This window comes from Cotesia typhae, unplaced genomic scaffold (assembly GCF_013202065.1).
Source record: "Cotesia typhae breed Kobodo isofemale line unplaced genomic scaffold, CoteBio_Ctyphae contig_9, whole genome shotgun sequence".
NCBI classification, from domain to species: domain Eukaryota; kingdom Metazoa; phylum Arthropoda; class Insecta; order Hymenoptera; family Braconidae; genus Cotesia; species Cotesia typhae.
In genome coordinates, this window is record NW_027423770.1 from 957,852 (window position 1) to 982,416 (window position 24,565).

Consider the following 24,565-nt stretch of genomic DNA (forward strand, 5'->3'; position numbering starts at 1 on the left):
TATCACTTAGTATGTTTGTCTTTATTTTCCTCAATAAATCTTCTACTTTGCAATTTTTTTTCTTCTCTTCACCATCATGTGAATAGTTATCAGCATCTATTAAATTATCAGCCTCTCCATCGTTTTCATTAGATGAAACACTTAATTGGTCGTTATTTATTTTTGATAATTCTGTTTTTTTTTCTTTTTTTTAACATTGGATCGTGGTTGTGAGTTCCGTACCAATTTTTTATAATCATTAATTTTTTTTAACGTCAAATCTCGCCGTAAGTTTGACTTGGCAGTTCACTTTACCAGACCTGAAAATATTTTTATTATTAAATTTAAGATTATCAAAATAATAATTTTGGTACCCTAAAAATATAACTTTTCTTTACATTCGACCCATTCTGAAGTTATTTATTTATTCATTTTACTTAGCCATAATTACACACGCTGGTTACTTACTTTATGTCTCGGATCCCCTGTCCCTTTGAGACAAAGACACCACCCTGAGAACATGCCATCCCTGGTTAAAAATATTGATTGAAAAGGATTGAAAATGATGAAATTAGAATACTTTTGAATAATTTCAATTCTTTTTCATGTATATATAGATATACAGTTCACATAGGGTGACTGATTCCCAATACTTTTCAATCAATATTTTTAATCAGGGATGGTATAATCATACATCGGAAATTTACTAAAAACATTCTCTTTATTATATTTTCTCGTACTATTATTTTTTCGGCAATAATTGTCCATCGACGTGGATCTTCCTTTTCCAAATGTGTATTTAGTTGTTTTTTCATAGTGGGCTACCTCGTCCTCAAACGCCTGTCCAAACATATAGGCTTTGCCGACCCAGAATATTTTTGATGTTTCCGCCATATTTTTTATATGTTCATTAATAACCCTATTTTTTAAAAATCATTTTTATATGAGTACATGACAGATTTTATACATAAACTTATTTATTCAATAAAAATAATATTATATTCATAGATATTTGATACATATTCACATAAAAATAATTAAATACTTTTAGAACATTCGTAGTACTTAACTTACCTCTTTTCTTATACAATAGTTTACTCTGTATTAAAATATTATTATTATTGCAATTGGCTCTGGGAGATTACCCATTCGGCTATTAAAATATTTTTGATCTTTTAGCACATACAACAATGAAAACTTATTAACGAGTTTGAAGATACGAACGACAAGTTTTAAAATACAAACTAAAGATTTCTTGTATGTTTAAGCATACGACTCAGTCGGTAAAACTATTTCTATATGTTCAAAGTCACATCGATAACTTGTATATACATATTCAACTATTTCACTTCCGGTATTACATTCAATTTGAATCTATTATTAAAAAATAAAATAGTTCAAACGCAATTTGTCGCTTTCGATTAGAAAATAAATTATGGTTTTTCAATCAAAAGTTTTTCGGAATATTTGAAAAAATTTTGTATCAGAGTTTATAAAAGAAAAATTTTTAGATATTAAAAAAATAAATCCGTTTGAGTATATAGAGGTGGCTTATAATAGGGAAGTTTTGAGTAGACATAGCATTTTGTGCTGAAACAACTGATACTTCTGAAGTATTTTAATTACTGAAATATATGATGCAGATTTGTATTAAACATATAGTTATCAAGATGACCGTATTACAATTGTTTTTAATCTTTTTTTTGTATTAAATATTTGTATTTTTTAAAGATTCTATAACAATACATTTATTTAGATTTCAGTAAAATGTTTTTTTTTAGTGATTTGCGGTATTGTTTAAAATTTAATAATTATAGAATTAAAACTTTAACGGATTAATGCTTTTTCAAGTCATGTATTTCCGTGATTTGAAGCTTACAACAACGGATATCCGTGACTGAGCTTACAGCAACGGATATCTGTGATTGACATGCCATCACGGATATATATTGCACTAATTTACTTATATCTTCATTTTCACTAAGTAAAGTAGATAGAACTATAAATAGATTCGTTCCATCATCAATACCTATTTGTTTGCATGTTTTCTCTATTATCAATGTAGATTTCAATATTGTTTTATTATTCGTATATATATATATATATATATATATATATATATATATATATATATATATATATATATATATATATATATATATATATATCAAATAATTTGCATAATTTATACTGAGTACAGCATTTTTATGATCGTTTTCTAATAATAACTGAATAATTTTGTTATGAAAAATACACTGAAAAATAGAATTGACACAGCTAAAATCACCTTCGGAATTTTCTATGCCGTGAAATTTCAATAAATCAATACATGACTTTGTTTTTATTGTATTATGTTGTTCACTTTAATCAAAATATTTTTCGACTCCCCAAATTGAATCCTCTAATTTAGACCAACGTGTTTTTGTAATTATAATGATTCGAAGATCAATTATATAAGATTTTCTTAACCGATCATACTCTTTAATTGCTTCTGGGTTAGCCTTAACCGAATGCGGATCGAAATTTATTAAACGTATAATACTTCAACTTTGGTAACTCGTAAAAATGCTACGTAAGATAATAATAGTTTTGGTTGATAATAATAATATTGAAAACAATTAAAATATTAATAATAATAATAGAACGTGAATAATATTCTACATGAAAAAAAAATTGTTATGTGCATGTGGATGTATTAATTTGTTATGTATTGAAAATTATTTTAACTCTAATAAGATTTTTTATAGCTATATATCGATATATAGCGATCGCTATGTATCGTTATGTAGCGATCGCTACATATATATGAACGACCTTACTTTCACCGAAAAATTTTATAACATTATTTTTAATATATTTTATAGCACCTTTAATCATGAGTGTCCATCGTACATACAGTTACATATGGTTCAGAAAAATGGAGAATATGTTTTAGAAATATTTAACACAAATTTCAATCACCTCAATCATCCGGCAAATAGTAAGGTAAGTTTTCTTGGGAGTCATAGTAGATGACACAGTAAAAAATCATGTTAAATACAACACTCATTAATTTAACACAACATTAATGATCGCTTCTAATGTCACCATTATAACACCTCTCCCTGATCCCCGTACCAAGTGATCAGCGAGCAGGGTTAAGAAACAAATATAATACACAATCATTAATAATAAGATTATAATTACCGTAATCTCAAGCGCGGACAAAACTCACCGGGCACGCGGTGTGCTTATTCAACTACTTATTACTAAATAAAATCAAGGATATTTGTACGTATACTAATAATACAATATTTATTACAATATTATTAATTACATTTTATTTATAAGAATATTCAATGAGTTACATACTATTTAATAAATAATAAGTGTAGAAAATTAATAATAAAGAGAGTTATCTGAAAACGCTAGAGAGTATAAACCAAGAGTATAAAACTTACAGTTGGTATACTACGCCTTGGCATCCTGGTAGACAACTCACAAAAAAAATTTAACTAATATGAATTTTATTAACAAGGATATTCAAACTAACCCGTTATCAACTTTTAAATTCAAAATTATTATTTTAATCATCTTTTCTGTGTTGATTTTTCTGTCGTTCTTACGCGAATTTGTCACTCTATCGTCTCAGCTTTAAAAATGTGATAGTCGGTACAGTTCATTTAATGAGAATTTACTGTATTTTATAATGCAATTTCGGATTTTCTGACGTTAAAAAAAATTTGTTTCAACAATTAGCAAACGCTTTACCAGAACGACGGCGATTACCACCTGAGTTGAAAGAAGAGGTTATTGAATATATTAGGTTAAAAAGCAAACCCAAAATGATAAGAAATAAAATTAGAGATCAATATGGTATTCTTCTCACAAGCAAAGATATTTCGAATATTACTCAGTCTGAAAGAAGTCTTGATGGTAATAATTTAAGAACATTTCAGCAACTTTTACATGATAAATATGGTAAATATCTCTTTTTTTAAATAAAGATATTTTTAATACTTGATATATTTTTAGATAAATATTTTTATATTATTATTATTTTTATTATTATTATTATTGTTGCTGTTGTTGTTGTTGTTGTGGTTGTTGTTGTTGTTGTTGTTGTTGTTGTTGTTGTTGTTGTTGTTGTTGTTGTTGTTGTTGTTGTTGTTGTTGTTGTTGTTGTTGTTGTTGTTGTTGTTGTTGTCGTTGTTGTTGTTTTAAGCTAGTTTTATAAATATACAGGGTGTCTCTGAAGTGGCGGGAGTAATTGTTGGGGTCGATAGAGAAAAAAATACTGAATCGAAAGTTCCTGAGCCAAAAATTTTTTTGGGCCATAGAATTTGAGTTATGAATTAAAAACGATAGCCAATCAGAAGCGCGCTATTCGAGAAATGAAAATGAGCGGGGAAGTAGAGGAGACGCGAGAGTGAGATGCTGCAATAGCAGCTTACTCGCTCACACAAAGCCGAGCATGAGAGGGGATTGTGACGCTATGAGCCGAGTACGTAAGTGTGAATGAGTGGATGTATGAGGTCGCAAGCGGACGGCTTAATGTATGAGTGTGTGTCCGTGTATCGCAGCATTATTGGAGGCGTTGTAACGCTGAATTAAAGCTAACCGGGTACTCTAAGACAGAGGAAAAAATTTTAATTTTTATTTTTATTCGAAAAATTTAATAAAAAAAAAAATAAAAAGGCCCAAGATTTAACCAGACCCACAGAAACGGAGAGTAAATTTTTAATTCTCATTTATTTTGCTGGGGATTATTTTCAAATACAAAAAAAAAAAAGGCTAAGATTCAACTGGAATCTTAATTGCTTAATAAAAGGAGTAAAGTGTAATGATGTGAATGCAAACTAATAACATTAAAGTAAAGTTATCCTTGAACTGCCGAAACACCTGTAGATTTTTTTGAAATGATTTCTTTGCTAAGAAAAAGGGAAACTAAAATATCAAAATTACTAAAACGTGAATGCCATTTCTTTTTCATATTTTCTTCGACATTTTACCTGTCAGTGAATAAAAAGAATATTTAAATTGAAATATCAAAATTATAAGGACTTGAATTCAATGTTTTGTTAATTTATCATTTGACATTTTACCTATCAATTAAGTGATAAATAATTTAAATTAAAATATCAAAATTATCAGGGCTTGGGTGCGATTACTACTTAATTTGATACTTGGGATTTTACCCGTCAATTCATTAGAAATTTATTTCAATTATAAGATCAAAATTATGAGAACATGAGTGCGATTTATTTTTAATTTATTATTCAGGATTTTAACAGTCAATTGATTGATAAACAACTTTAATTAAAATATCAAAATTATCAGGACCTGAGTTCAATTTTTTTTTTTTTAATTTATTATTTATTTACCTGTCAATTAATTAAAAATAATTTTTATAAAAATATCAAAATTGTTCGGACTTGAGTTCAATTTTTTTCTTAATTTATAATTTGACATTCTACCTGTTAATTCACCGATAGATAATTCTAATAAAAATATCAAAATTATTCGGACTTGAGTTCAATTTTTTTCTTAATTTATAATTTGACACTCTACCTGTTAATTCACTGATAGATAATTCTAATAAAAATATCAAAATTATTCGGACTTGAGTTCAATTTTTTCTTAATTTATAATTTGACATTCTACCTGTTAATTCACTGATAGATAATTCTATTAAAAATATCAAAATTATTCGGACTTGAGTTCAATTTTTTTTTTTAATTTATCATTTGACATTTCGCTTGTTGATTAAGTGATTAATAATTTTAATAATAATATCAAAATTATCAGGACTCGAGAGCGATTTTTTTTTTAGTATATTTTTTTACATTTTACCTGTCAATTAACTGATAAATAATTTCAATTAAAATATCAAAATTATTCGGACTTGAGTTCAATTTTTTTTTTTAATTTATTAGTTGACATTTTACCTGTTAATTAACTGATAAATAATTTTAATAAAAATATCAAAATTATCAGGACTCGAGAGCGATTTTTTTTTCAATTCCTTATTTGACATTTTACCTGTCAATTAATTAAAAAATAATTTTAATTAAAATATCAAAATTATTGGGACTTGAGTTCAATGTTTGTTTTAATTTATTTTTTGACATTTTACCTGACGATTAATTGAAAAATTATTTTACAGAATAATTCCCAGCAAAATAAATGAGAAATGAAAGTTTTCCATCCGTTTGGTTGGGTCCGGTTGAGTCTTGGGCAATTCCTTCTGTTTTCAAAAATTATTCCGAGCATAAGAAATAAGTAATAAAAATTTTCTATCTGTTCGTTTTGGTCCGGTTGAGTCTGGGGCCTATTTTCTTTTTTGAAATAATTTTGTCAATTAATAATTGATAATAAATTTTTTCAATCAGTTTTTTATCGTCTTGTCAAGATTAGGCTGATTTTTGTTCAATAAATTTTTGTTTGTTATTGAAAAGAGAAAATAAATTTTTTTGCATTCTTCTATTCTTGGCTCTGGTCGAGTCTTGGGCATTTTTTTCGTTTTTAAAAATAATTCCTAGCAAAATGAATGGGAAATAAAAGTTTTCGATCCGTTTGTTTGGGTCCGATTGAGTCTGGGGCCTATTAATTTTTTTTTAAGAATAATGTTGTTAATTAATAATTGATAATAAAATTTTTCAATCAGTTATTCGAAGTCTGTTTGAGATTGGGCCTTTCTTTTCAAGGAAAATTAATCTTGGTGATCAAGTAATAAAAATTTCTATCCGTTTATTTGGGTCCTGCTGCGTCTTGGGTCTATTTTTTTTTTTTTCTTAATAATTTAGTTAATTAATATTTAGAAATAAAATTTTTCGATTTATCTTTTTCGGGTCCGGTCGAGTCTTGGGCAATTTTTTTGTTTCGAAAAATAATTCCCAACAAAAAAACAGGAATAAAAGTTTTCTTTCCGTTTGTTTGGGTCCAGTTAAGTCTGGGGCCTATTTTTTTTTTTAAAAAATTTTGTTGATTAAAAATTCATTATAAAACTTTTCAATTATTTTTCTTGCTCCAGTCGAGATCAGGCCCTTTTTCAAAGGAAAATAATTTTGCTGATTAAAAATAGAAAAACAAAGATTTTCAATTTATTTTATTTCGGGTCTGGTCGAGTCTAGGGCATTTTTATCGTTTTCAAAAATAATTTCCTGCAAAATAAATAAGTAATAAAAATTATTTATCCGTTTGTTTGGGTCCAGTTGAGTCTAGGGCCTCATTTGTTTTTTTAATTAGTTTTGATGATCAACAATAAAAATAAAATTTTTGGATCATTTTTTCTGGGTCCGGTCGAAATTGAGCCTTTTATTATAAAAAAGTTAATTATGATGATTAAAAATGAATAGTAAAATTTTTTTATTCATCTCCCTTTCGGTCTGATGGAGTCTTGGGCATTTTTTTCGTTTTTAAAGATAATTTCCAGCAAATTAAGTAAGTAATAAAAATTTTCTATCCGTTTGTTTAAGTCCGGTTAAGTCTGTGGCTTATTTTCTTTTTTTAAATAATATTTGATTAATAATAAAAAATAAAATTTTTTAATTAGTTTCTCTTAGTCTGTTTGAGATTGGGCCTTGTTTCGAAAAGAAATTAATTTGGCTGATTGAAAATGAAAACAAAATTTTTCAATTTATTTTTTTTTTTTTGGGTCCGGTCGAGTCTTGGGCGATTTTCTTCGTTTTTTTAAATAATTCCCATCAAAATAAATAAGTAATTAAAACTATCTATCTGTTTGTTTGGGTCCGGTTGAGTCTGCGGACTATTTTTTTTTTAAATAATTTTGTTGATTGAAAATTAATAATAAATTTTTTAATCATTTTTTTTTGCTCCAGTCGAGATTGGGCCTTTTTTAAAAGAAACAATTTTTCTGATTGAAAATAAGGGAAAAAATTTTTGTACTGTTATTTTTTTGGATCCGATCGAGTCTTGGGCATTTTTTTCGTTTTTAAAGATAATTTCCAGCAAATTAAGTAAGTAATAAAAATTTTTATCCGTTTGTTTGGGTCCGGTTGAGACTTGGGCCCATTTATTTTTTTATAATAATTTTGTTGATTGAAAATTAATAATAAAATTTTTCAATCATTTTTTCTTGCTCCAGTCGAGATTGGGCTCTTTTTAAAGAAAAATAATTTTGCTGATTAAAAATAAAAAATAAAATTTTTTTCATCCATCTCTTTTGGATTCCAGTTGAATCTTAGCCTTTTTTTTTTTTTTGTATTTGAAAATAATCCCCAGCAAAATAAATGAGAATTAAAAATTTACTCTCCGTTTCTGTGGGTCTGGTTAAATCTTGGGCCTTTTTTTTTTTTTATTAAATTTTTTCGAATAAAAATAAAAATTAAAATTTTTTCCTCTGTCTTAGAGTACCCGGTTAGCTTTAATTCAGCGTTACAACGCCTCCAATAATGCTGCGATACACGGACACACACTCATACATTAAGCCGTCCGCTTGCGACCTCATACATCCACTCATTCACACTTACGTACTCGGCTCATAGCGTCACAATCCCCTCTCATGCTCGGCTTTGTGTGAGCGAGTAAGCTGCTATTGCAGCATCTCACTCTCGCGTCTCCTCTACTTCCCCGCTCATTTTCATTTCTCGAATAGCGCGCTTCTGATTGGCTATCGTTTTTAATTCATAACTCAAATTCTATGGCCCAAAAAAATTTTTGGCTCAGGAACTTTCGATTCAGTATTTTTTTCTCTATCGACCCCAACAATTACTCCCGCCACTTCAGAGACACCCTGTATACTGTTTTATAAATATAATAAAATATTTTATCACAAATAAAGTTGAAAGATTTATCACTTCTTCAACTTTGTTAGACAAAAACTTTGAGGTTACATGAATCACTCTTTATAATCATAATTATATATGATAGTAATAACATTAAATACTAACATATAAGTGTATTTTTTCAGGTTGTATTACAAAAGTAAAAGCAAGTGACAGAAACGAATTTGAAGCATTGTTTTTTACAAATTCTGACATGCAAAAGTCAGTCACCAATTGGCCGGAAATTTTATTCGTTGACGGAACGTACAAGCTCTTCAACTTAAGATATACACTATATTTATTGATCATACAAAATGGGAATGGAAGAGGTGAAATCGGCGGTGTAGCAATAACTGCATCTGAAACAGCACATGTATTGGAGTGGATCGCAAAAACCTTTCGAGAAAATAATTCCAAAGCTTGTCAAAATACAAAATGCATTATGACCGATAAAGGTTTAACCGAAAGAAAAGCTTTTGAAGCGGTTTTTCCGGGCATTAAATGTTTACTATGTTTGTTCCACACATTGAAAAGTTTCGATAAGCACACGGAAAAAAGTAAACTGTAATATTCACTCGGATTCCGGTTAGTTTTTATAGTTTCAAACAGTAAAGCGGACATCGGGGTGGCAAAAATGTAAATATTACAGAACTTAATGTAGAAAGTATAAAAGCCACAATTTATAATTTAATATCCAAAATAAGTAATTAGTAGTTGTCACTATAGTTAATAACGACTCTTTTATCTTTAAAAATTACAGTTTCAAACAGTAAAAATTGCCATTTCAATATATAGTCCATATTATGAAGAGAAGGGGAACTTAGATGAAAGAGAAGGGGGTCTCACTCTGGGAGAATTTAATATTTCAAACCGTAAAAATTATACTTTTAAAATATACATTTTACCAGTCTAAGCAAGTCCATAATTACAGTTTGATTTTTAGCGTTGCGTTTAAAATTTACCATTTTACTTTGTAAATATTGACGTTGCTTGTATTAGAAATTGACTAACTTTATTCTATACTTTTTACATATTATAACATCATTTTTAGGTACAAAATGATAAATATTAAAGTCTGAATTCTTAATTATTATACTTTAACATTTTAGACATTTACATGGCGAATATTACTGTTTGAAATAGTATTTTCTTCCATGTAAAGAGTAAATTGTAAGGTTTAAATTGTAAATATTCCAATGTGAATAGTAAAATCATGATTTTACTGTTTGAAGTGGTAATTTTTAGCAGTTGATCATTACTTATTATAAATCGACTGTTATTTATTACAGTTTACTTTTTCCGTGCAATTGAAAGTTCTAAAATTAGATCATGAAGAAAGATGCAGATGTTTTAAATTATTACGCGAATTGGCATATGCCAAGTGGGAAAGTCGATACAATTCAGTTTACGAAAGATTTATCAGCTCGGCACCAAGTTCTGTGATTGAATATTTTAATATCAACTGGCATAAAAATCGAGATGAATGGACACTATTTGGAATAGCTGAAGTGAATTACGGAAGCGTAACCAATAATTTGGTCGAAAGCACAAACAAACAAATTGAAACTCTTTGTAATCGCTTTTCAAACTTGTGCGAATTCGCAATAAATTTTTTCGAATTAGTCCATTCATCAAAATAAGAGACCAGTTTGTTATGTGCGGTAGATGGTTTAAGAAAACTAAACATCAACTATCATTTAGATGAGTCTTTTAATGATTATGCAGCAATATTAACAAAAATAGCTGTAAAACAATTAACCGAAGAATTAAAAAACTTAAGAATATTAAAATAATTGAAAGCTGTGATAATCAAAAACTTACAAAATTTTGGTAAACGATCATCCGCATACTTCTTCGGCAACTGATTGTATTTGTTATTTTCGGCGCAGCTGGAAATTACCTTGTGTACATATACTAACAGTGCGAAAATATTTCAATTTGAGTTTATTTTGTCCCGAATTATGCGATAGAAAGTGGTTAAAATGTGAAAACACAAACAACATTGATTTAAGAACAACATTTTTATTCGGTATGGAAGACAATACTAATATGAATGAACTGCCAAACGATGCCGCTGTATCTTTATCTTGTCCTCAAAAATATTCACCTCATGAAAAACTACAAATAGCTCAAAAGTATTGCAATGACATCCCTAGCGGTTTCAACGCCACGGTTATAATATGGCCAATTCACGGTTAAACAGCAGTCAAACATTAGTCTATATGACGTGATTTGACGGTCTTTATCAGGTATCATTGTGAATAATTTTGACTTATCGACTGAAGATCCGAGAAATACCTTTTTCTACGGGTGAACTCACGGTGATTTTACCGACATTTGACCATTAATTCACCCGTATAGAACTAGCATAAAACTAGCTCATTACGGTCGATTCACCGTCTCATTATAGGAATCCGATGTAACTAAATAAGTTAATTCACCCAAAATAATCAGTATTAAGCTCGTAAAATGTTCGCGTATATGATAATATTGAAAAAAAAAAAAAAATCAGTGTAAAATTACATCGCCCAGACCGGGAATCGAACTCGGATCATCTGATCGAACGTCAGGAGATTTTCCTGTAATGCTATACCAAACGTGAATCAAAAATGTCTTTGAATCACGATCTATTTTACGGATACTTGATGTTGTTTTGATAATTATTTCTATTTCACGAACTCTAAACAATAACTCATTCTTCGAATTTGTCACCCAAAATGAATGCATTAAATTTTATTAACTATAAAGAAATCTTTCTTTAATTTCATGAGTTTATGTTAAATTTAAGATTTCATGAAAAAAAAAAATTTTGAAATTTTACAAAAATTTATAAAAAGTGTTTTTTTGAATAATGTAAAAAATTGTAGTGACTGAATCTTTTTTCAAATTATTTTTTTTAACTATTTATTTGTATTTTATTTGCCTTATATATTATTTTATGGAATTTTTTTATAATTACAAATCAAACTTATATTCACTCAGCCGTTTATAACATTTCTACTTTACCGTCACTATCTTCTTTACCGCCATTTGACCTTAAATTCACCCACAGATTACCGTGGATTCACCGACGAAATACTCTTTATTCACCGAATTTTTACCAGTCATTCTCTGTTGTACTTATGTCTGAAGACAATCAAAGGATCGGGAAGTCATGGCTATCGAATAAAAAAAAAATGAAGAAAATTTTGGACAATGTTTACTTTATGAACCATGCAATCACCGTTAGAATAATTCACAACTTGACTTATTTTTCACCGTCGAACGACGGTTGTTCGACCATCAATAGACTTTCTTTCATCGGTAAAGTGAATTTACGGTGAATTCACCGTCGTTTGACCGTAGTTTGACCTTCACCACGAATCCGCTAGGGATCGTGAAAATTATGGTACAATCGAGCGATTCTGACTTTAATGCTCAACTTGAAATATTAAAATCTGTAAAGCAAAAGTGGAATCAGAAACGTGGAGTACAATTAATTCTGGAAGAAGAGAAAAACAATGATTTTGATCATGGAACTCCTATTCTATCGTCACCTATCAAACTCAAAGATCGTCCAAGAGATGCTATGAAGACAACATCGGGTTACTTTTGTCGACGAAAATCAAAGAGTCATGAATGAAATAAGTAATTAATGCAATAATATAACAACTATATTGCTACAACTAAACTGTTAAAATAAATATTTCTAAACATGATAAAGAACAAGTTGATGACAAAGGATTTTATAGGTAATTTTTTGATGAAGTCCATTTTATTTAAAAATTTTGTTAATCGTTTATTGATTGTGATTTTTTTCTTTCAGTTATGCTGAAAAAGTGAAAATTTATAAAGTATATATTACTGTAGTAGTATGTACTCATTATTATTTAAATTTCATTATGTATATGAAGAGATTTGTAAAAAAATTTTTGGTTCCAAAAACGTCAACACTGCTAATCAGCCGAATATTAGTAATGTTTATCACATGCGCCCAATTAAAATTAGTTAATCTTTACCAGTAATCGTTTAATTATTGAATTATTGAATTCGGTTGCTAATAATGCTAATTTTATAATCTCTCATAATAATAATAATAACAGAAGTTATTGTGATATAACATATTGCTAAAATAACAATAATAACAGTGCAGAAAGTATATTGAAAATAAATATATAATGACGAGTAAGAATAAAAGATAATGAATAATAAACCAGCGATCTTAAATACTTTTTTCGTAACCAAGTTAATCACATATTTTTCTCGAATATACAGCATAAAGATATAAAATAGTGCAAAAGAGTTTATTTGTTTATAAGTAGTAATGAATTATATCTTCATTAAGAGGATTAAATATGTATTAACGATTATATTTTCGACCTTATTTTTACTTAAAATTTATTTTGAAATAAACGATTATTTATATTTCATTAACAAATCAATTAGTTATGAATATGATTAATATATGGATGTATTGCATGAATAATTATCGTTATAATTAGTTAATTAAAAATTATTATTATACATCTTCAATGACACAAAAAAATACAATATTTTCTTCTTTCAAGAGTTTACGTTATTTCATTTTGCTTTTCAAAATATTTTATTACGAATATGATTTTTTTAAACTACTGAAAAATTTGTTAGATTTTCATAAATTGATTAATTAATTCTTTTGTAAGGAAATGATTATACTCTGAATCTTATTGGTTGTATTCGAAAGGTTATCCTATTCGAAAGCATTTAAATAATTAAAATTTTTTTTTAATTTTAAATAAATAACTAATCAAGGAGATTGAAAATGCCATTTTATTCAATGTTAAATAATGTTTATTGATTACAAAGCACATACAAATGACATGAATTGAATTTTATAAGATAGATATTAATAAAAAAAAAAAAAAAAATATTAGAAATATAATTATTCTGTGAATATTGTAATGAAACTGTAATGATTATTTACTTAAATAGTAAAAAGTAATTATTAAGACTTATTGTTGAAATACTATTTAGTGAGTATTTGTAGAATCACAGGGGCTGCATTTATTTACAGTACCACTTGTCTGACTCTGATAGCTTGTCAAAAATAGCTTGGCACTGATAATGAAACCAATACCAGCAATCGTCACACATTATACTGTCATGTATTTTTCCATCTATTCTGTTACAAAATCTACATGACCATGGACTTTTACTTTTTTTTTTCTTACTGTGGTTTTCAACGCCTTTAGCGCTGCAGCTTCAAAATAATTTTTTTATGTCGATAACTCTTCGAAGACATATGGTGCAGCATCTGATAATGGATCTAATTTTATTAAATCCTTTTTTTTTTAATTAATATTTTCTTTTCCACAACGTCGGCAACCAAGTCTTTGGAGATGAGAAAAGAAAAAAACTGTGTCAATTTTTGATTGAGACATATTGCAGATGAATTCATAGTAGTAGCGGTTGACAGAAGGTCAGTTGAAGAAATCGTTGCGGCTTCACTATTATCATTATTAAGTTCAGTTTCAATTGAGTTGGTATCTGGATTGCTCTCAATTAACGGAGTGTCCGCAAGAAAAACTGTGTTAGTTCGATTATTATTATTATCATTTAATCCAGATTCAATTGAGCTCTGTGTCCATGTTATTTTGCGAGGATCGCTGATCGAATGATTGACGCCCGGGAAAAATGATCAGGTCTGATAAGATATGAACAGACATGAGTTTTCAGGCCTGATCATGCATGAAAATGACCGGGCCTGATCATGCCTGTTCATGTCTACTCAGGCCTGAAGTGTTAATATACGTTCAGGCCTGATCAGGCTTGTGCATGCCTGAGCAGGCATGATCATGTCTAATTTCAGGCCTGCTCAGGCATGATCATGCAAAACTATTGGCAAATTGTTGATATTAATAGTAGGTACGTCCCGCGTACCTATTCCTGTAATTGAGACATTATCAGTACTTTGATTTGTACCAATAGTTTCAGAACCAGTAGCTCTAGAACGAAGAGCTGTATTAATTTCACGTTCAAAATTATTTTTCGTCGAGATTCTGAAGGTCACTATATAAAATCTCTAATAAATTAATTATTTCATTGCTAATTTCTTTACCATTGGTAATATTTTTTGTATTTCGTTTAATAATTTTTCCACCTTTAATTTTTTTCGATTTCATTGCTAATATCTTTTGAATCGGCCTCCTACAACTCATCACTATCATCATCTCCCCTTTTCACCAACTCTTTTGTATAAAGAATTTTCTAAAATAGAGTTAGATAATTTGCTGATTGAAATGTCGATGTGCAAATTATAAGCTCGTTTTATAAAATGTTAATTTCTTTAATATATCATACTGGAATTTTCGCTTATTCAAAAATATTTTACTCAAACATTAGCTAATTATTTACATTATTTGTACATTTGCAATTTTACCAAAAGTTACATTGCAGTATTTATATTAAAATTAGATATATTTTAAAAAATTAACTTTGAATATTATGCATTTATGGAAATAATGAAAAAGAAAAATCATTTTACTTTACCTAACACGATTTTAGTTTTCCTAACCATATAATTTGAAGTGAACTTTTTTTACTTATTTCTGAGTAGATAAAAGAAGACAATATGAATATTTCTGTATGTAACGCAGTCACATTTACATAAGTATTTTAAACTGATTTTCTCTCATTTACAATGCTCTTCTTTCTGTGAAATAAATCGGTCGTGATCGAACGTCATCTAATAATTGAAAATACTTCTCACTAAAAATTTTGTAGACTTTACAACTTAAAAAACAAAAATAATTTTTGTTGTATTTTTATTAACAGAAATTTTATTATTAAAAAAATGAATAAAAATGTTCAAAAACTGTATCATTTACATTATTTCTTTGCCCGACATTAAAAATGTCATTTAATAATTCAAAATAATTTCAACTTAAAATTAGAAACTTTTTCTAAATACACAAATTGTAATCAACCAAAATGAATTTGTATTTCAACAAAATAAAAAATGATATATCATACGGTTGTTATGGAAAAAAATGAATAATTAAAAACAATTAATACTACAACAATGAACAGTATAAATATTTCTAATTTACTTTATATAGTAAATAGGTCTTCATTTAATCTAAATATAATATTCTTCCTATCGTATGATGTGTACACAGTATTAAATTATCATAAATTTTTTATATTATGTGACATATAATAAAATTAACAGCATTATAAATAATAACAATTAAACTTTATGATAAGAGAAAGCATAAATAAAAAGTAAACCATAACTTTATTATTTAAACTAATGACAATGCAAAAGAACGTATGCAGTACTTTAATAAAAACGAATGATGATAAATCAACATCATAGAAGACAGAGACTACTATCGTTCTCGTTGAATTTTACACATGTACGAGCGTTAAACGTGAACTTCCCCGCAGTGAACTGGTAGCTAAAGGCTTCTGGCCCCGCGAGGATACTTTGTACGATAATAATTTCTTTCTTTAAAATTGCCCTGAGCGTTTCAATAAATAAATATTTTACAATTTTTTTATTATAATTTTTTTAATATAATTATAGTAAAAAAAAATTGGAAAAAATGAGAAACTCTGTTTTAATTTAATCACTTGACTTAATCTGTCTGGAAGTTACATTAAATAAATATGAGAATATATATTTCTTTAATGGAAAAAATTCCATTTAATCAATTTTAAAAAAATTTATAAATTTTGTAATATTATAAATTCAGATACAAAATTTTTCTGATGTACAGAGACATAGGGGGATCAAAAATCTCGTGTGCGTACATATCGCGTTACAGATGCCATAAGGGCGTAACGGCCAAATAATGCCCGTGAAAAGCGATAAGGTCGTAAAAAAATTTGAATCAGAAATGATTTCTGGAGTTATAAAATCATTCATAAATAGAGTCAATCTTATAGATCATTTACAGTTTGGCAGTTTATATTTTAATGATAGTTGCGCGGTTCTCTATATCTAATAGATTTTTATTTTTTTTATTTAATACTTCATAAATTTGCGTGTTTGATATTTTATCATTTACTTCTAAGTTACTCGGGTTATTTTGTTTTTAATCGCTAAAGGTTTTTTCATAAGCAACATTTCGCCCTATAATAAGTAAGTAAAAAATTAAAAATATCGTCCTTTAAGGAAAGGTAGCACTCAGCGGTAGTTTGAAAAGTAACGAACATATAAAAATATAATTAATTAATTTGAAATTTATTTTAAAGTTTAATATCATGTAGTCTATGACACTTCAGAAAATCATAATAAGCATTGTTGGACTGCGATGAGTTTTTAAATTTTTTTAAATAAAGATTTTTGATTCTAAAAATGTATCCTAATACTTACGTTCAAATTTAGAATTTGAAGTCTAAATCAAATTTAGACCGAGTTTTGTAGTCACCTGGATGAATTTAAGCATTGGCTGCACTTCAGCAATTTAATGAATCAAAGAGCTATTACAAGAAATTTTTTTTATATAGACGTTATTTGCCGGGCTATCTCTGGAACTTAGGATTCTTGGTATTATACTATGTTTTTATAAATTAACTTATACAATATTAAATTATATATATATATATTAAATTATATATATATATATATATATATATATATATATATATATATATATATATATATATATATATTGTAACATGGGGAATTTCATTCCCCTTGTTTAATTTTGATTAATTTTAATTTGTTTAATTTGAAAAATTTCGTTGTTGTTGATTCGCCGCGACCGTGTCGCCCTCGCCGGATACTGAAACAATATTCAGAAGTCCGCAGCTCGAGAGCGCGACAATTTGAATTTAGATTTAAGATTTAATTGTAAGTTTATTTTAAGTCTAAACTGTCCCTGACGCATGCCACGAGCTCGAGAAGATCATCGAGAGCATCGTCGAGCATCGTCACTGCCGCCATCTTTGGGCCCGAGACCGTCAATAGAGTAACGAAGAACGGGACAAAGAGAAGAAGAAGAAGCGGACCATTAGTTTGAAAAAAGGGGCTTCGGGATACTGCCTTGGTCGGAATCGCACGCGTTTTGGAGCCTAGCTCAAAACACTTATTCGCTTATTGTATCGCTGATTTGTTTGTTAATTAATACGCCGAGTATTAACGCTGTCTATTGCTAATTGATTGTTTGATTGAATTTCGAATTGTTCGTTAAATTTGAAACTGTTGTGTAAACTGTGGACGCAATTATTTGTGGAAGAATTGTTATAATCGCTGACCACGTGCTGGTCATAATTAAATTTATTCGACGCGATCTGACCAAACCTTCGCCGAGGCACGACACGACCCGATACGACGACTGTTTGACTACCTGGACCTGGACCACCAGCCCTCGACGGGGATACCAGGGTAAGTGGCTTGCGTCAGGATAAATAACTCGTGGGACACGAGTATTGTTGATTGTGTTTGTAACTGAGAAGTTCAGTTGGTGAGTTGCTCGGTGAACAACCAGCACTACCCCGTAGACGACGTCCCACGAGGTACCTAGAGTACCGTTTTCCCTGTAAAATAGTGCAGTGTGAAAGTTTTGTTATTGAGTTTTATATTCCGTTTCGTTCTCGAGCTCGCGTTGCTATACTCGTATCGCTTGAGCGTCGCATTCTTAAGCGGATTATCGCTTCTTCTGTTTCGTCGTCGAAGATAGAATTGTTTGATCCGATTGTGAATTGTTTAATCGATGAGTCATGTCGCCGAGACATGTTTAGTTAGTTGGAATTAACGAAATATTATTTTAGAAATAATAATTCTGTTGAGCGATTATTTTAAGTACGTTTTGGTTGTTATTGATACGAATATTATTTTGATGTTGTCTACGAGTAATACGTTGATTTTGTTATTGATTATTATTTGAATTGTTAACTGATTGTTATTTGGATATTAAGTAAATATTTGATTTGATTATTATTTGAACATCATGTGAGTTGTTCACTGGATTATTATTTTTAGTATTATTTAAATAATTAACGCGATTATTATTTGAATATTGTTTGAATATTACTTGATTATTATTTGAAAGGGTTTGAATTACTAACTTGATTATTAATTGAGTATTAGTTGAATATTTCACTGGATTATTGTTGAATAGTATTTGAATTATTGATTTGATGGCTAAATTGAGTATTATTTGACTTATTCACCCGATTATTATTTTGATTGGTTTACGTTTAGTATTTTGATTTTGTTTTACGATTACTATCCGAATTGATCACGATTGTTATGTTTTTATGTCGACTTATTTTGAACTGATTATTTCGCCGAACCGATACTAATTTTTTTAATAAATTGTTATTTGTTTCGGAATTTCTTTGTCATTTCTTTCTTTAGTAACCCGCCGCCCTGAGTAGAGCTAGTTTACCATTACGTTGTTCCTGATTTAGGTTGTCGAGGATTGGAACATTCTGAATTGTTCCTGGCGCCCAATAACCGACCACGACGAACAAATACGCCAATTATCTTGGACCTGTTGGCCCATCGACGTATCCCGAGCCAATCGGCCATTATAATATATATATATATATATATATATATATATATATATATATATATATATATATATATATATATATATAATAATTCGAACCGATAAAATATTAGAGCTTAACTTTGTAAATTTTCAAAATATCTATATTATTCTTTGATTTAGTATATTATTAAATAAAAAAAAAATCGAAATAATCTCTAATTGATCTACAAACACAACATCAAAACGTTTTATGTCATTTAAATATATTTAAATTTCCTTTCCCGCACTAAAGCCGAGTATTTTAATGCTCCCGGGCGAAACGACGGTAGATAATTCTCTAATAAAAGAGAAAAACATCATTCACACTAGATGGAGGCATAACAGCAGTAATATCCTTCCGTTCGTGGCTCTATTATATTGCAGTCACGGATAAAACCCCCTATGTGCCCCTTTAATTACAATTGCAGGCACGGATATTTATAGGTGTACAATTAGAGCCACGGAAATTGTCGGGCAAAGGGGAAACAAATCCGTGCTTCTAATTGCAGTCACGGATGAAAAAAATCGGTCGAATTCGGCCGTTTTTCATTTTACAGGCACGGATATTTCTAGGAATATTGTTAGAGCAACGGGAATTTTCACGATAGGGAAAAATTAATCCGTGCTTCTAAATGCAGTCACAGATGAAAAAAATTGATCAAATTCAGCTATTTTTTCATTTTACAGGCACGGATAGTATCCGTGGAGCGTGTCAATAGCAGCACCGAAATAATAATTACTCCAAGATATACATATTATTGTTATTATTATTATTAGATAATATTTTATTTATAATATAATATTGAGACTGAATAGTAAATTTATGTTATGAAACAAACTAATTTTTGCAAATTAAGATTTTTAATATAATAAATTTAATTTTCGATAACTTGAAAAATAAAAATAAAAATTTATTGAACAAAAAAGATTCAGTCCAGTTACTGTAAGCGTTAAATTAAGAAAAAATGCTCTCATTAATTGACAAAAAACAGCACATTTTCTATTAAAGTGCCCTATATTTTTTTCTAGGTTTTTATTCTATTATAAAGGAATAATACTCACATCCAGCAGTACGGAAACACTTAGTTAATATATCAGCCTATTTGATTCTTGCATCATTCCATCAATTTCTGGCATTCTTCACCGACTTTTTCTGAAAACTATTATAAAATTATATACTTTAAATAATAAATTAATCTATTTGTTAATTTGATAAAAAAAATTACCTACTGTTTACAAATTATCAGTAATTTTTCATTGAGAATGTTTTCCAGGGTTAGTATTGTTTTAGAGGGCTAACTTTACTTATCGATCAAAAAATACTGATGATAGATCTTGAATATCGTTATTTTATGGTGAAATAATTGATATACTGTTGTGCACAACTTTGACAACCATTCCTGATATCATAAAATAAACTTGTAGAAGATCCAAAACAGCATTCTTCCTCAGTCTTTTCAGCTGCATCGTCAGTACAACGGATTTCTGTATCTTTCAAATCAAAAGCGGTCTTTAAATATACTTTGCTGCTTTCGAATATGATTTTTTTATCAAATTCAAACGTTAAGTTAAGTGCAGTAAAGCTTAAAACCTGCATTTTATTCTTCATGGTTAGCATGAAAGGAATCACATACTTTATGTACTTCTTTAGCTCTCTATGAGTATTTTTTCAAATGAGCTACCATGTAATAAGCACAATAAATCGTTATCTTATCCTAAAATGATTCAATCTTATTTGGTGTTTTTAAATCATTCTTTTTCAGAAATCTTCGCCGCAGTTTAAGTATCGCTCACTATCAGATGTCAACATGATGTTTTTCCGGTTTATAGTAAACAATTAATGATTTATGATCGATCATTTTCGTCTGGATGAATTTCTTCTATATCCTGAATTTCTTTATCTGAGTAACAGACCATGAGTGACAGCTTGTAAGTTCGTACAATCATTACACACAAATCATCTAAATGACTTGTAAAAATTTATCCTCGCCATTTTGTAACCCGACTTATATTTTGACTTACGCGATAACAACCGTTTAATTATCGAACTCTGGGATATTTTGAATCCAAATCGGAATATATAGCAATACCATCTGAAGGAATTCTGTATAAAGAAAGCACCTTGTGTCTTTATTGGTTTACGTGTCATATTGACCAGTAGTTTCTGAGCACGTATTTTTTATTATCAACCGTCTACGAAGCACTGACAACTGCAAGTTGCTAGTCTTTTTTTTTATTAACAATGTCTGATTATTTAATCATAATATGATAGTTGACTCCTTTTTTATAGCAATTCTTCCGACAAATTTTACCGTCAAGATAATTTCAACCCTGCAAATCGTTAAGTAACGATTAAGTAAACAATAAGAGACAATAATTTATGCCTGCTCGTGTTGCTTTGGTATCGATGAAAGTTTGGATTTACGAAAATTTGTCCAAATAAATATGAAAGTTTAAAATAATGCTGATGAATATAAATAAATAAAAGCACAGAAAAATTTATGTATAATTGAACATAAATACAAATGATTCTGTGTAAACTTGATCATCTGTTCACTAATTATCATAATGTCGTTTATTCATAAAATCATTTCTACTTTTATTCATTATGATTATTTATCCGCAATTTCTTTTGTTCAAATAATTATAATAGTTTTTTTACATCCGGATATATCTTTTTAAATACATAAGTTCATTAAGTGAATGTATCATTTATTTTTTTATATACTTGTATTATTAATCATTTATTCAAATGATATTTTTTATTAACTAGTAAATTTATAAATTTTCATTTATAGTAATGTTCATTTTTCCATTTATACTTTTGGAATTGAAATCAAATAAACATATTATTAGTTATACGTATTTTTAAAAATAGGGAACTTTATTTGTTCAGTTGGTCATGTGAACAACTGTAAAATTGACAGATGATCTAGTTTACATAGAATCATTTGTATTTATATCCAATTATACACAAATTTTTCTGTGCTTTTATTCATTTATATTTATCAGCATTTTTTTAAACTTTCATATTTATTTGGACAAATTTTCATAAATCCAAACTTTCATCGATACCAAAGCAACACGAGCAGGCATAAATTATTGTCTCTTATTGTATAAATTTAAGATGACTATAATTATCAAATGAACAAAATTCAAAAATTGATGTAAAATAAATATAGCAGATATCGGAAAATTTTCAGATTTTCTCAACAAATAATTTATTTTTATAAAAATTCCATCTGATAAAGTTTTAAAAAACTGTCCCTGAAACTCTTATTAATATTTTTTTATACTAATTTATTTTTTATTTAAACCAACAAATAGTCGGATGTCGGTTAAATTCAAAATCATAAAAAGTAGTATGAAATTTGATTTTATCCATGAAATGGACGGTAAAGTTAATTAATATTATACTAATATATTATTATTAATATTATATATTGAAAATGAAAAAAAATAATATAAGATTGTTGATATAACGGAATAAAAATAAGTATTAGTAAAAATAATTACTGATTGGATTAAAGAAATTTCTTCTAAAGAGATTGTCAATGGTAGTTTAAATATTTTAAAAAGAATTTATCAACTTACTCCAATCATGTTAAAACATTTTAACCTATGTATCGCTTTGTTGACGCATTCAATATAAGTACTCCGTTCATCTTAAACTTTCACAGTATGTCCTTTGTCGATAACAAATTTAATAAATTGCTTAAATTAAAGCCTATATTTACTTTATTACGATTTTTTATGATCATGTGATATTTGTTTAAATACTTAGGCTATATGTAAATGATTATTCACCGAGATCTGAAAATTTATAAAAATTGTAAGGATTTAATTTTTGAATGCATAAAAAATTTATTAGATAAAAAAAAAATGCATACTTACAAAAACGAAACTTCATCTTTACAATTACTAATAAATTAATCGGCTATAATTTTTCGACGTCTCATTGTACTGCTAAGGATTTTTTTGATAAATCGATCAGCAGATTTTTCTATAATAGATACTCCAAACTATTATGCAAATAACTAAACACCAACCGACATTATCATAATTGAATACATGAGTGGATTATATTCCGTAATACTTCTATTTCAATAAATTTAATTAGAATATTTAATTAGCAATATTGCCATAAATACAATATTGGAGCTGATTGGAGCTAACGTAGATACACCGTGAGATTTCGACCCCTTAAGGGACCAAGAGTCGCTTAACAGTTTCACAAGTCTGCGCATGCGCCGAACTAACTAAAAAAAACTGAAAATATTGTTAAGAAAAAATTAAATTAAAATGGAAAAATGATCGAACAAACAATCAAATTAATCGAACAAACAATAAAAAAAATTAATTTATCGTTTAAAAAAAAATTTTTTTCAATTTGAGCCATAAAACGCTAACTTAACAAAAAAAATTTGTTTAATTTTTTATAAATAAACAATAACCGAACAAATAAATATTTTTAACAAACAAATAAGAACAAACGACGAACAAACGATTTGTATAGATCTGATTAATTCAAATTAATTATGTGATACCAGGTTTATACAGGTCTTGGTCACGGCTGTCACAACCCATGACAATGTAGAATAAAAATCAGAATAATTCGCACGGTGTTTTGAACTTGACTTTAAGATTTAATTTGTAATAAGAATGATGATTAAAAGTTTGCGAATACTCAGGAAGTTATTTGTATCGTGGATATTATAAATTAACCCAAGAATCACCATTCTATAATTTGTTTATTTATTTGTTAAGTCGGTGAGTATCATCAGTATGCTCGGTTACATTGTCTGCTCGTTTATTGAAAATAAATTTTAATGGTAAAAACATTTCGTTTTTAATTTAATTATTTAATTGATGGAATTATTTAATTCATGGTTCACTGTAATTAAAATTCAACTGGCTTACTCGTACATCGAGAATATATAGCCTTAAAAGCGGTATAAACATGGCTTAGTGCTCCTACTTGAAATATTTGATAATTATAAAAAATCCTCAGTCTTAGATTTGTAACAGATAAATAACCTCCTTTCGAAATTACGAATTTATTTTGTCAATGAATGATTTTGAATTTGTGTTCGATTAATTGTTTAACACAAAGTATTGAAATGATTGAAGTGAGATAATAAACACCTTTGAGTTCCGAACGAAAAATCCTTTAAATTACCCAGAAAAATAAAACACCATCAAGTTTCAAACACAAATTATTATAAGATAACCAATGTTAAAGCATACTCGATTAGAAAAAAATATCTAAAATATTTTTAATCATTCGTTAATTTGAGTATGATAAGAATCGAATGT

The 24,565-nt window shown here is 28.2% G+C and overlaps 3 protein-coding genes and 1 long non-coding RNA gene across 15 annotated transcripts in view; 3 read left to right on the forward strand and 1 right to left on the reverse strand.

Moving 5' to 3' along the window:
• Positions 1–23,481, reverse strand: part of LOC141533483 (uncharacterized) — a 32,463-nt gene extending 8,982 nt beyond the window's left edge. Inside the window, exons 1-5 of one of the 7 annotated variants that reach the window (XM_074252396.1) lie at positions 23,144–23,481; positions 22,844–23,062; positions 20,480–21,580; positions 20,312–20,409; positions 3,933–4,587 (exon numbers count right to left, since the gene is read on the reverse strand). In XM_074252396.1, coding sequence (XP_074108497.1) covers positions 4,033–4,296 — 264 coding nt within the window. In that variant the 5' untranslated portion in view covers positions 4,297–4,587; positions 20,312–20,409; positions 20,480–21,580; positions 22,844–23,062; positions 23,144–23,481 and the 3' untranslated portion in view covers positions 3,933–4,032. Of the gene's footprint in view, positions 1–3,932; positions 4,588–15,811; positions 17,190–17,415; positions 18,249–19,998; positions 20,410–20,475; positions 21,581–22,843; positions 23,063–23,143 lie in introns of those variants that run through there. The other 6 variants (XR_012480276.1, XR_012480278.1, XR_012480277.1 and 3 more) reach the window with 6 other exon arrangements.
• Positions 3,804–9,788, forward strand: LOC141533491 (zinc finger SWIM domain-containing protein 3-like). Its single transcript, XM_074252412.1, has 2 exons — positions 3,804–3,939; positions 8,891–9,788. Exons 1-2 carry the CDS (start codon positions 3,804–3,806, stop codon positions 9,310–9,312), a joined length of 558 nt encoding a protein of 185 aa, XP_074108513.1. The 3' UTR covers positions 9,313–9,788.
• LOC141533498 (uncharacterized) lies at positions 10,562–14,414 on the forward strand. The gene is made up of 3 exons (XR_012480290.1): positions 10,562–10,993; positions 11,797–12,475; positions 12,550–14,414. It is a non-coding gene; the product is annotated as an uncharacterized LOC141533498 (long non-coding RNA).
• A 260-nt stretch (positions 23,482–23,741) lies between the features above and the next one.
• Positions 23,742–24,565, forward strand: part of LOC141533470 (dystrobrevin beta) — a 633,463-nt gene continuing 632,639 nt past the window's right edge. For 4 of the 6 annotated variants that reach the window (XR_012480273.1, XM_074252367.1, XM_074252369.1 and 1 more), the window contains exon 1: positions 23,742–24,081. Coding sequence is in view for 3 of the 6 variants with exons in the window: in XM_074252367.1 (XP_074108468.1) it covers positions 24,079–24,081 (3 nt within the window). In the remaining 3 variants the exon portion in view is untranslated. The remainder of the gene's footprint in view (positions 24,082–24,565) is intronic. The other 2 variants (XM_074252368.1, XM_074252370.1) reach the window with 1 other exon arrangement.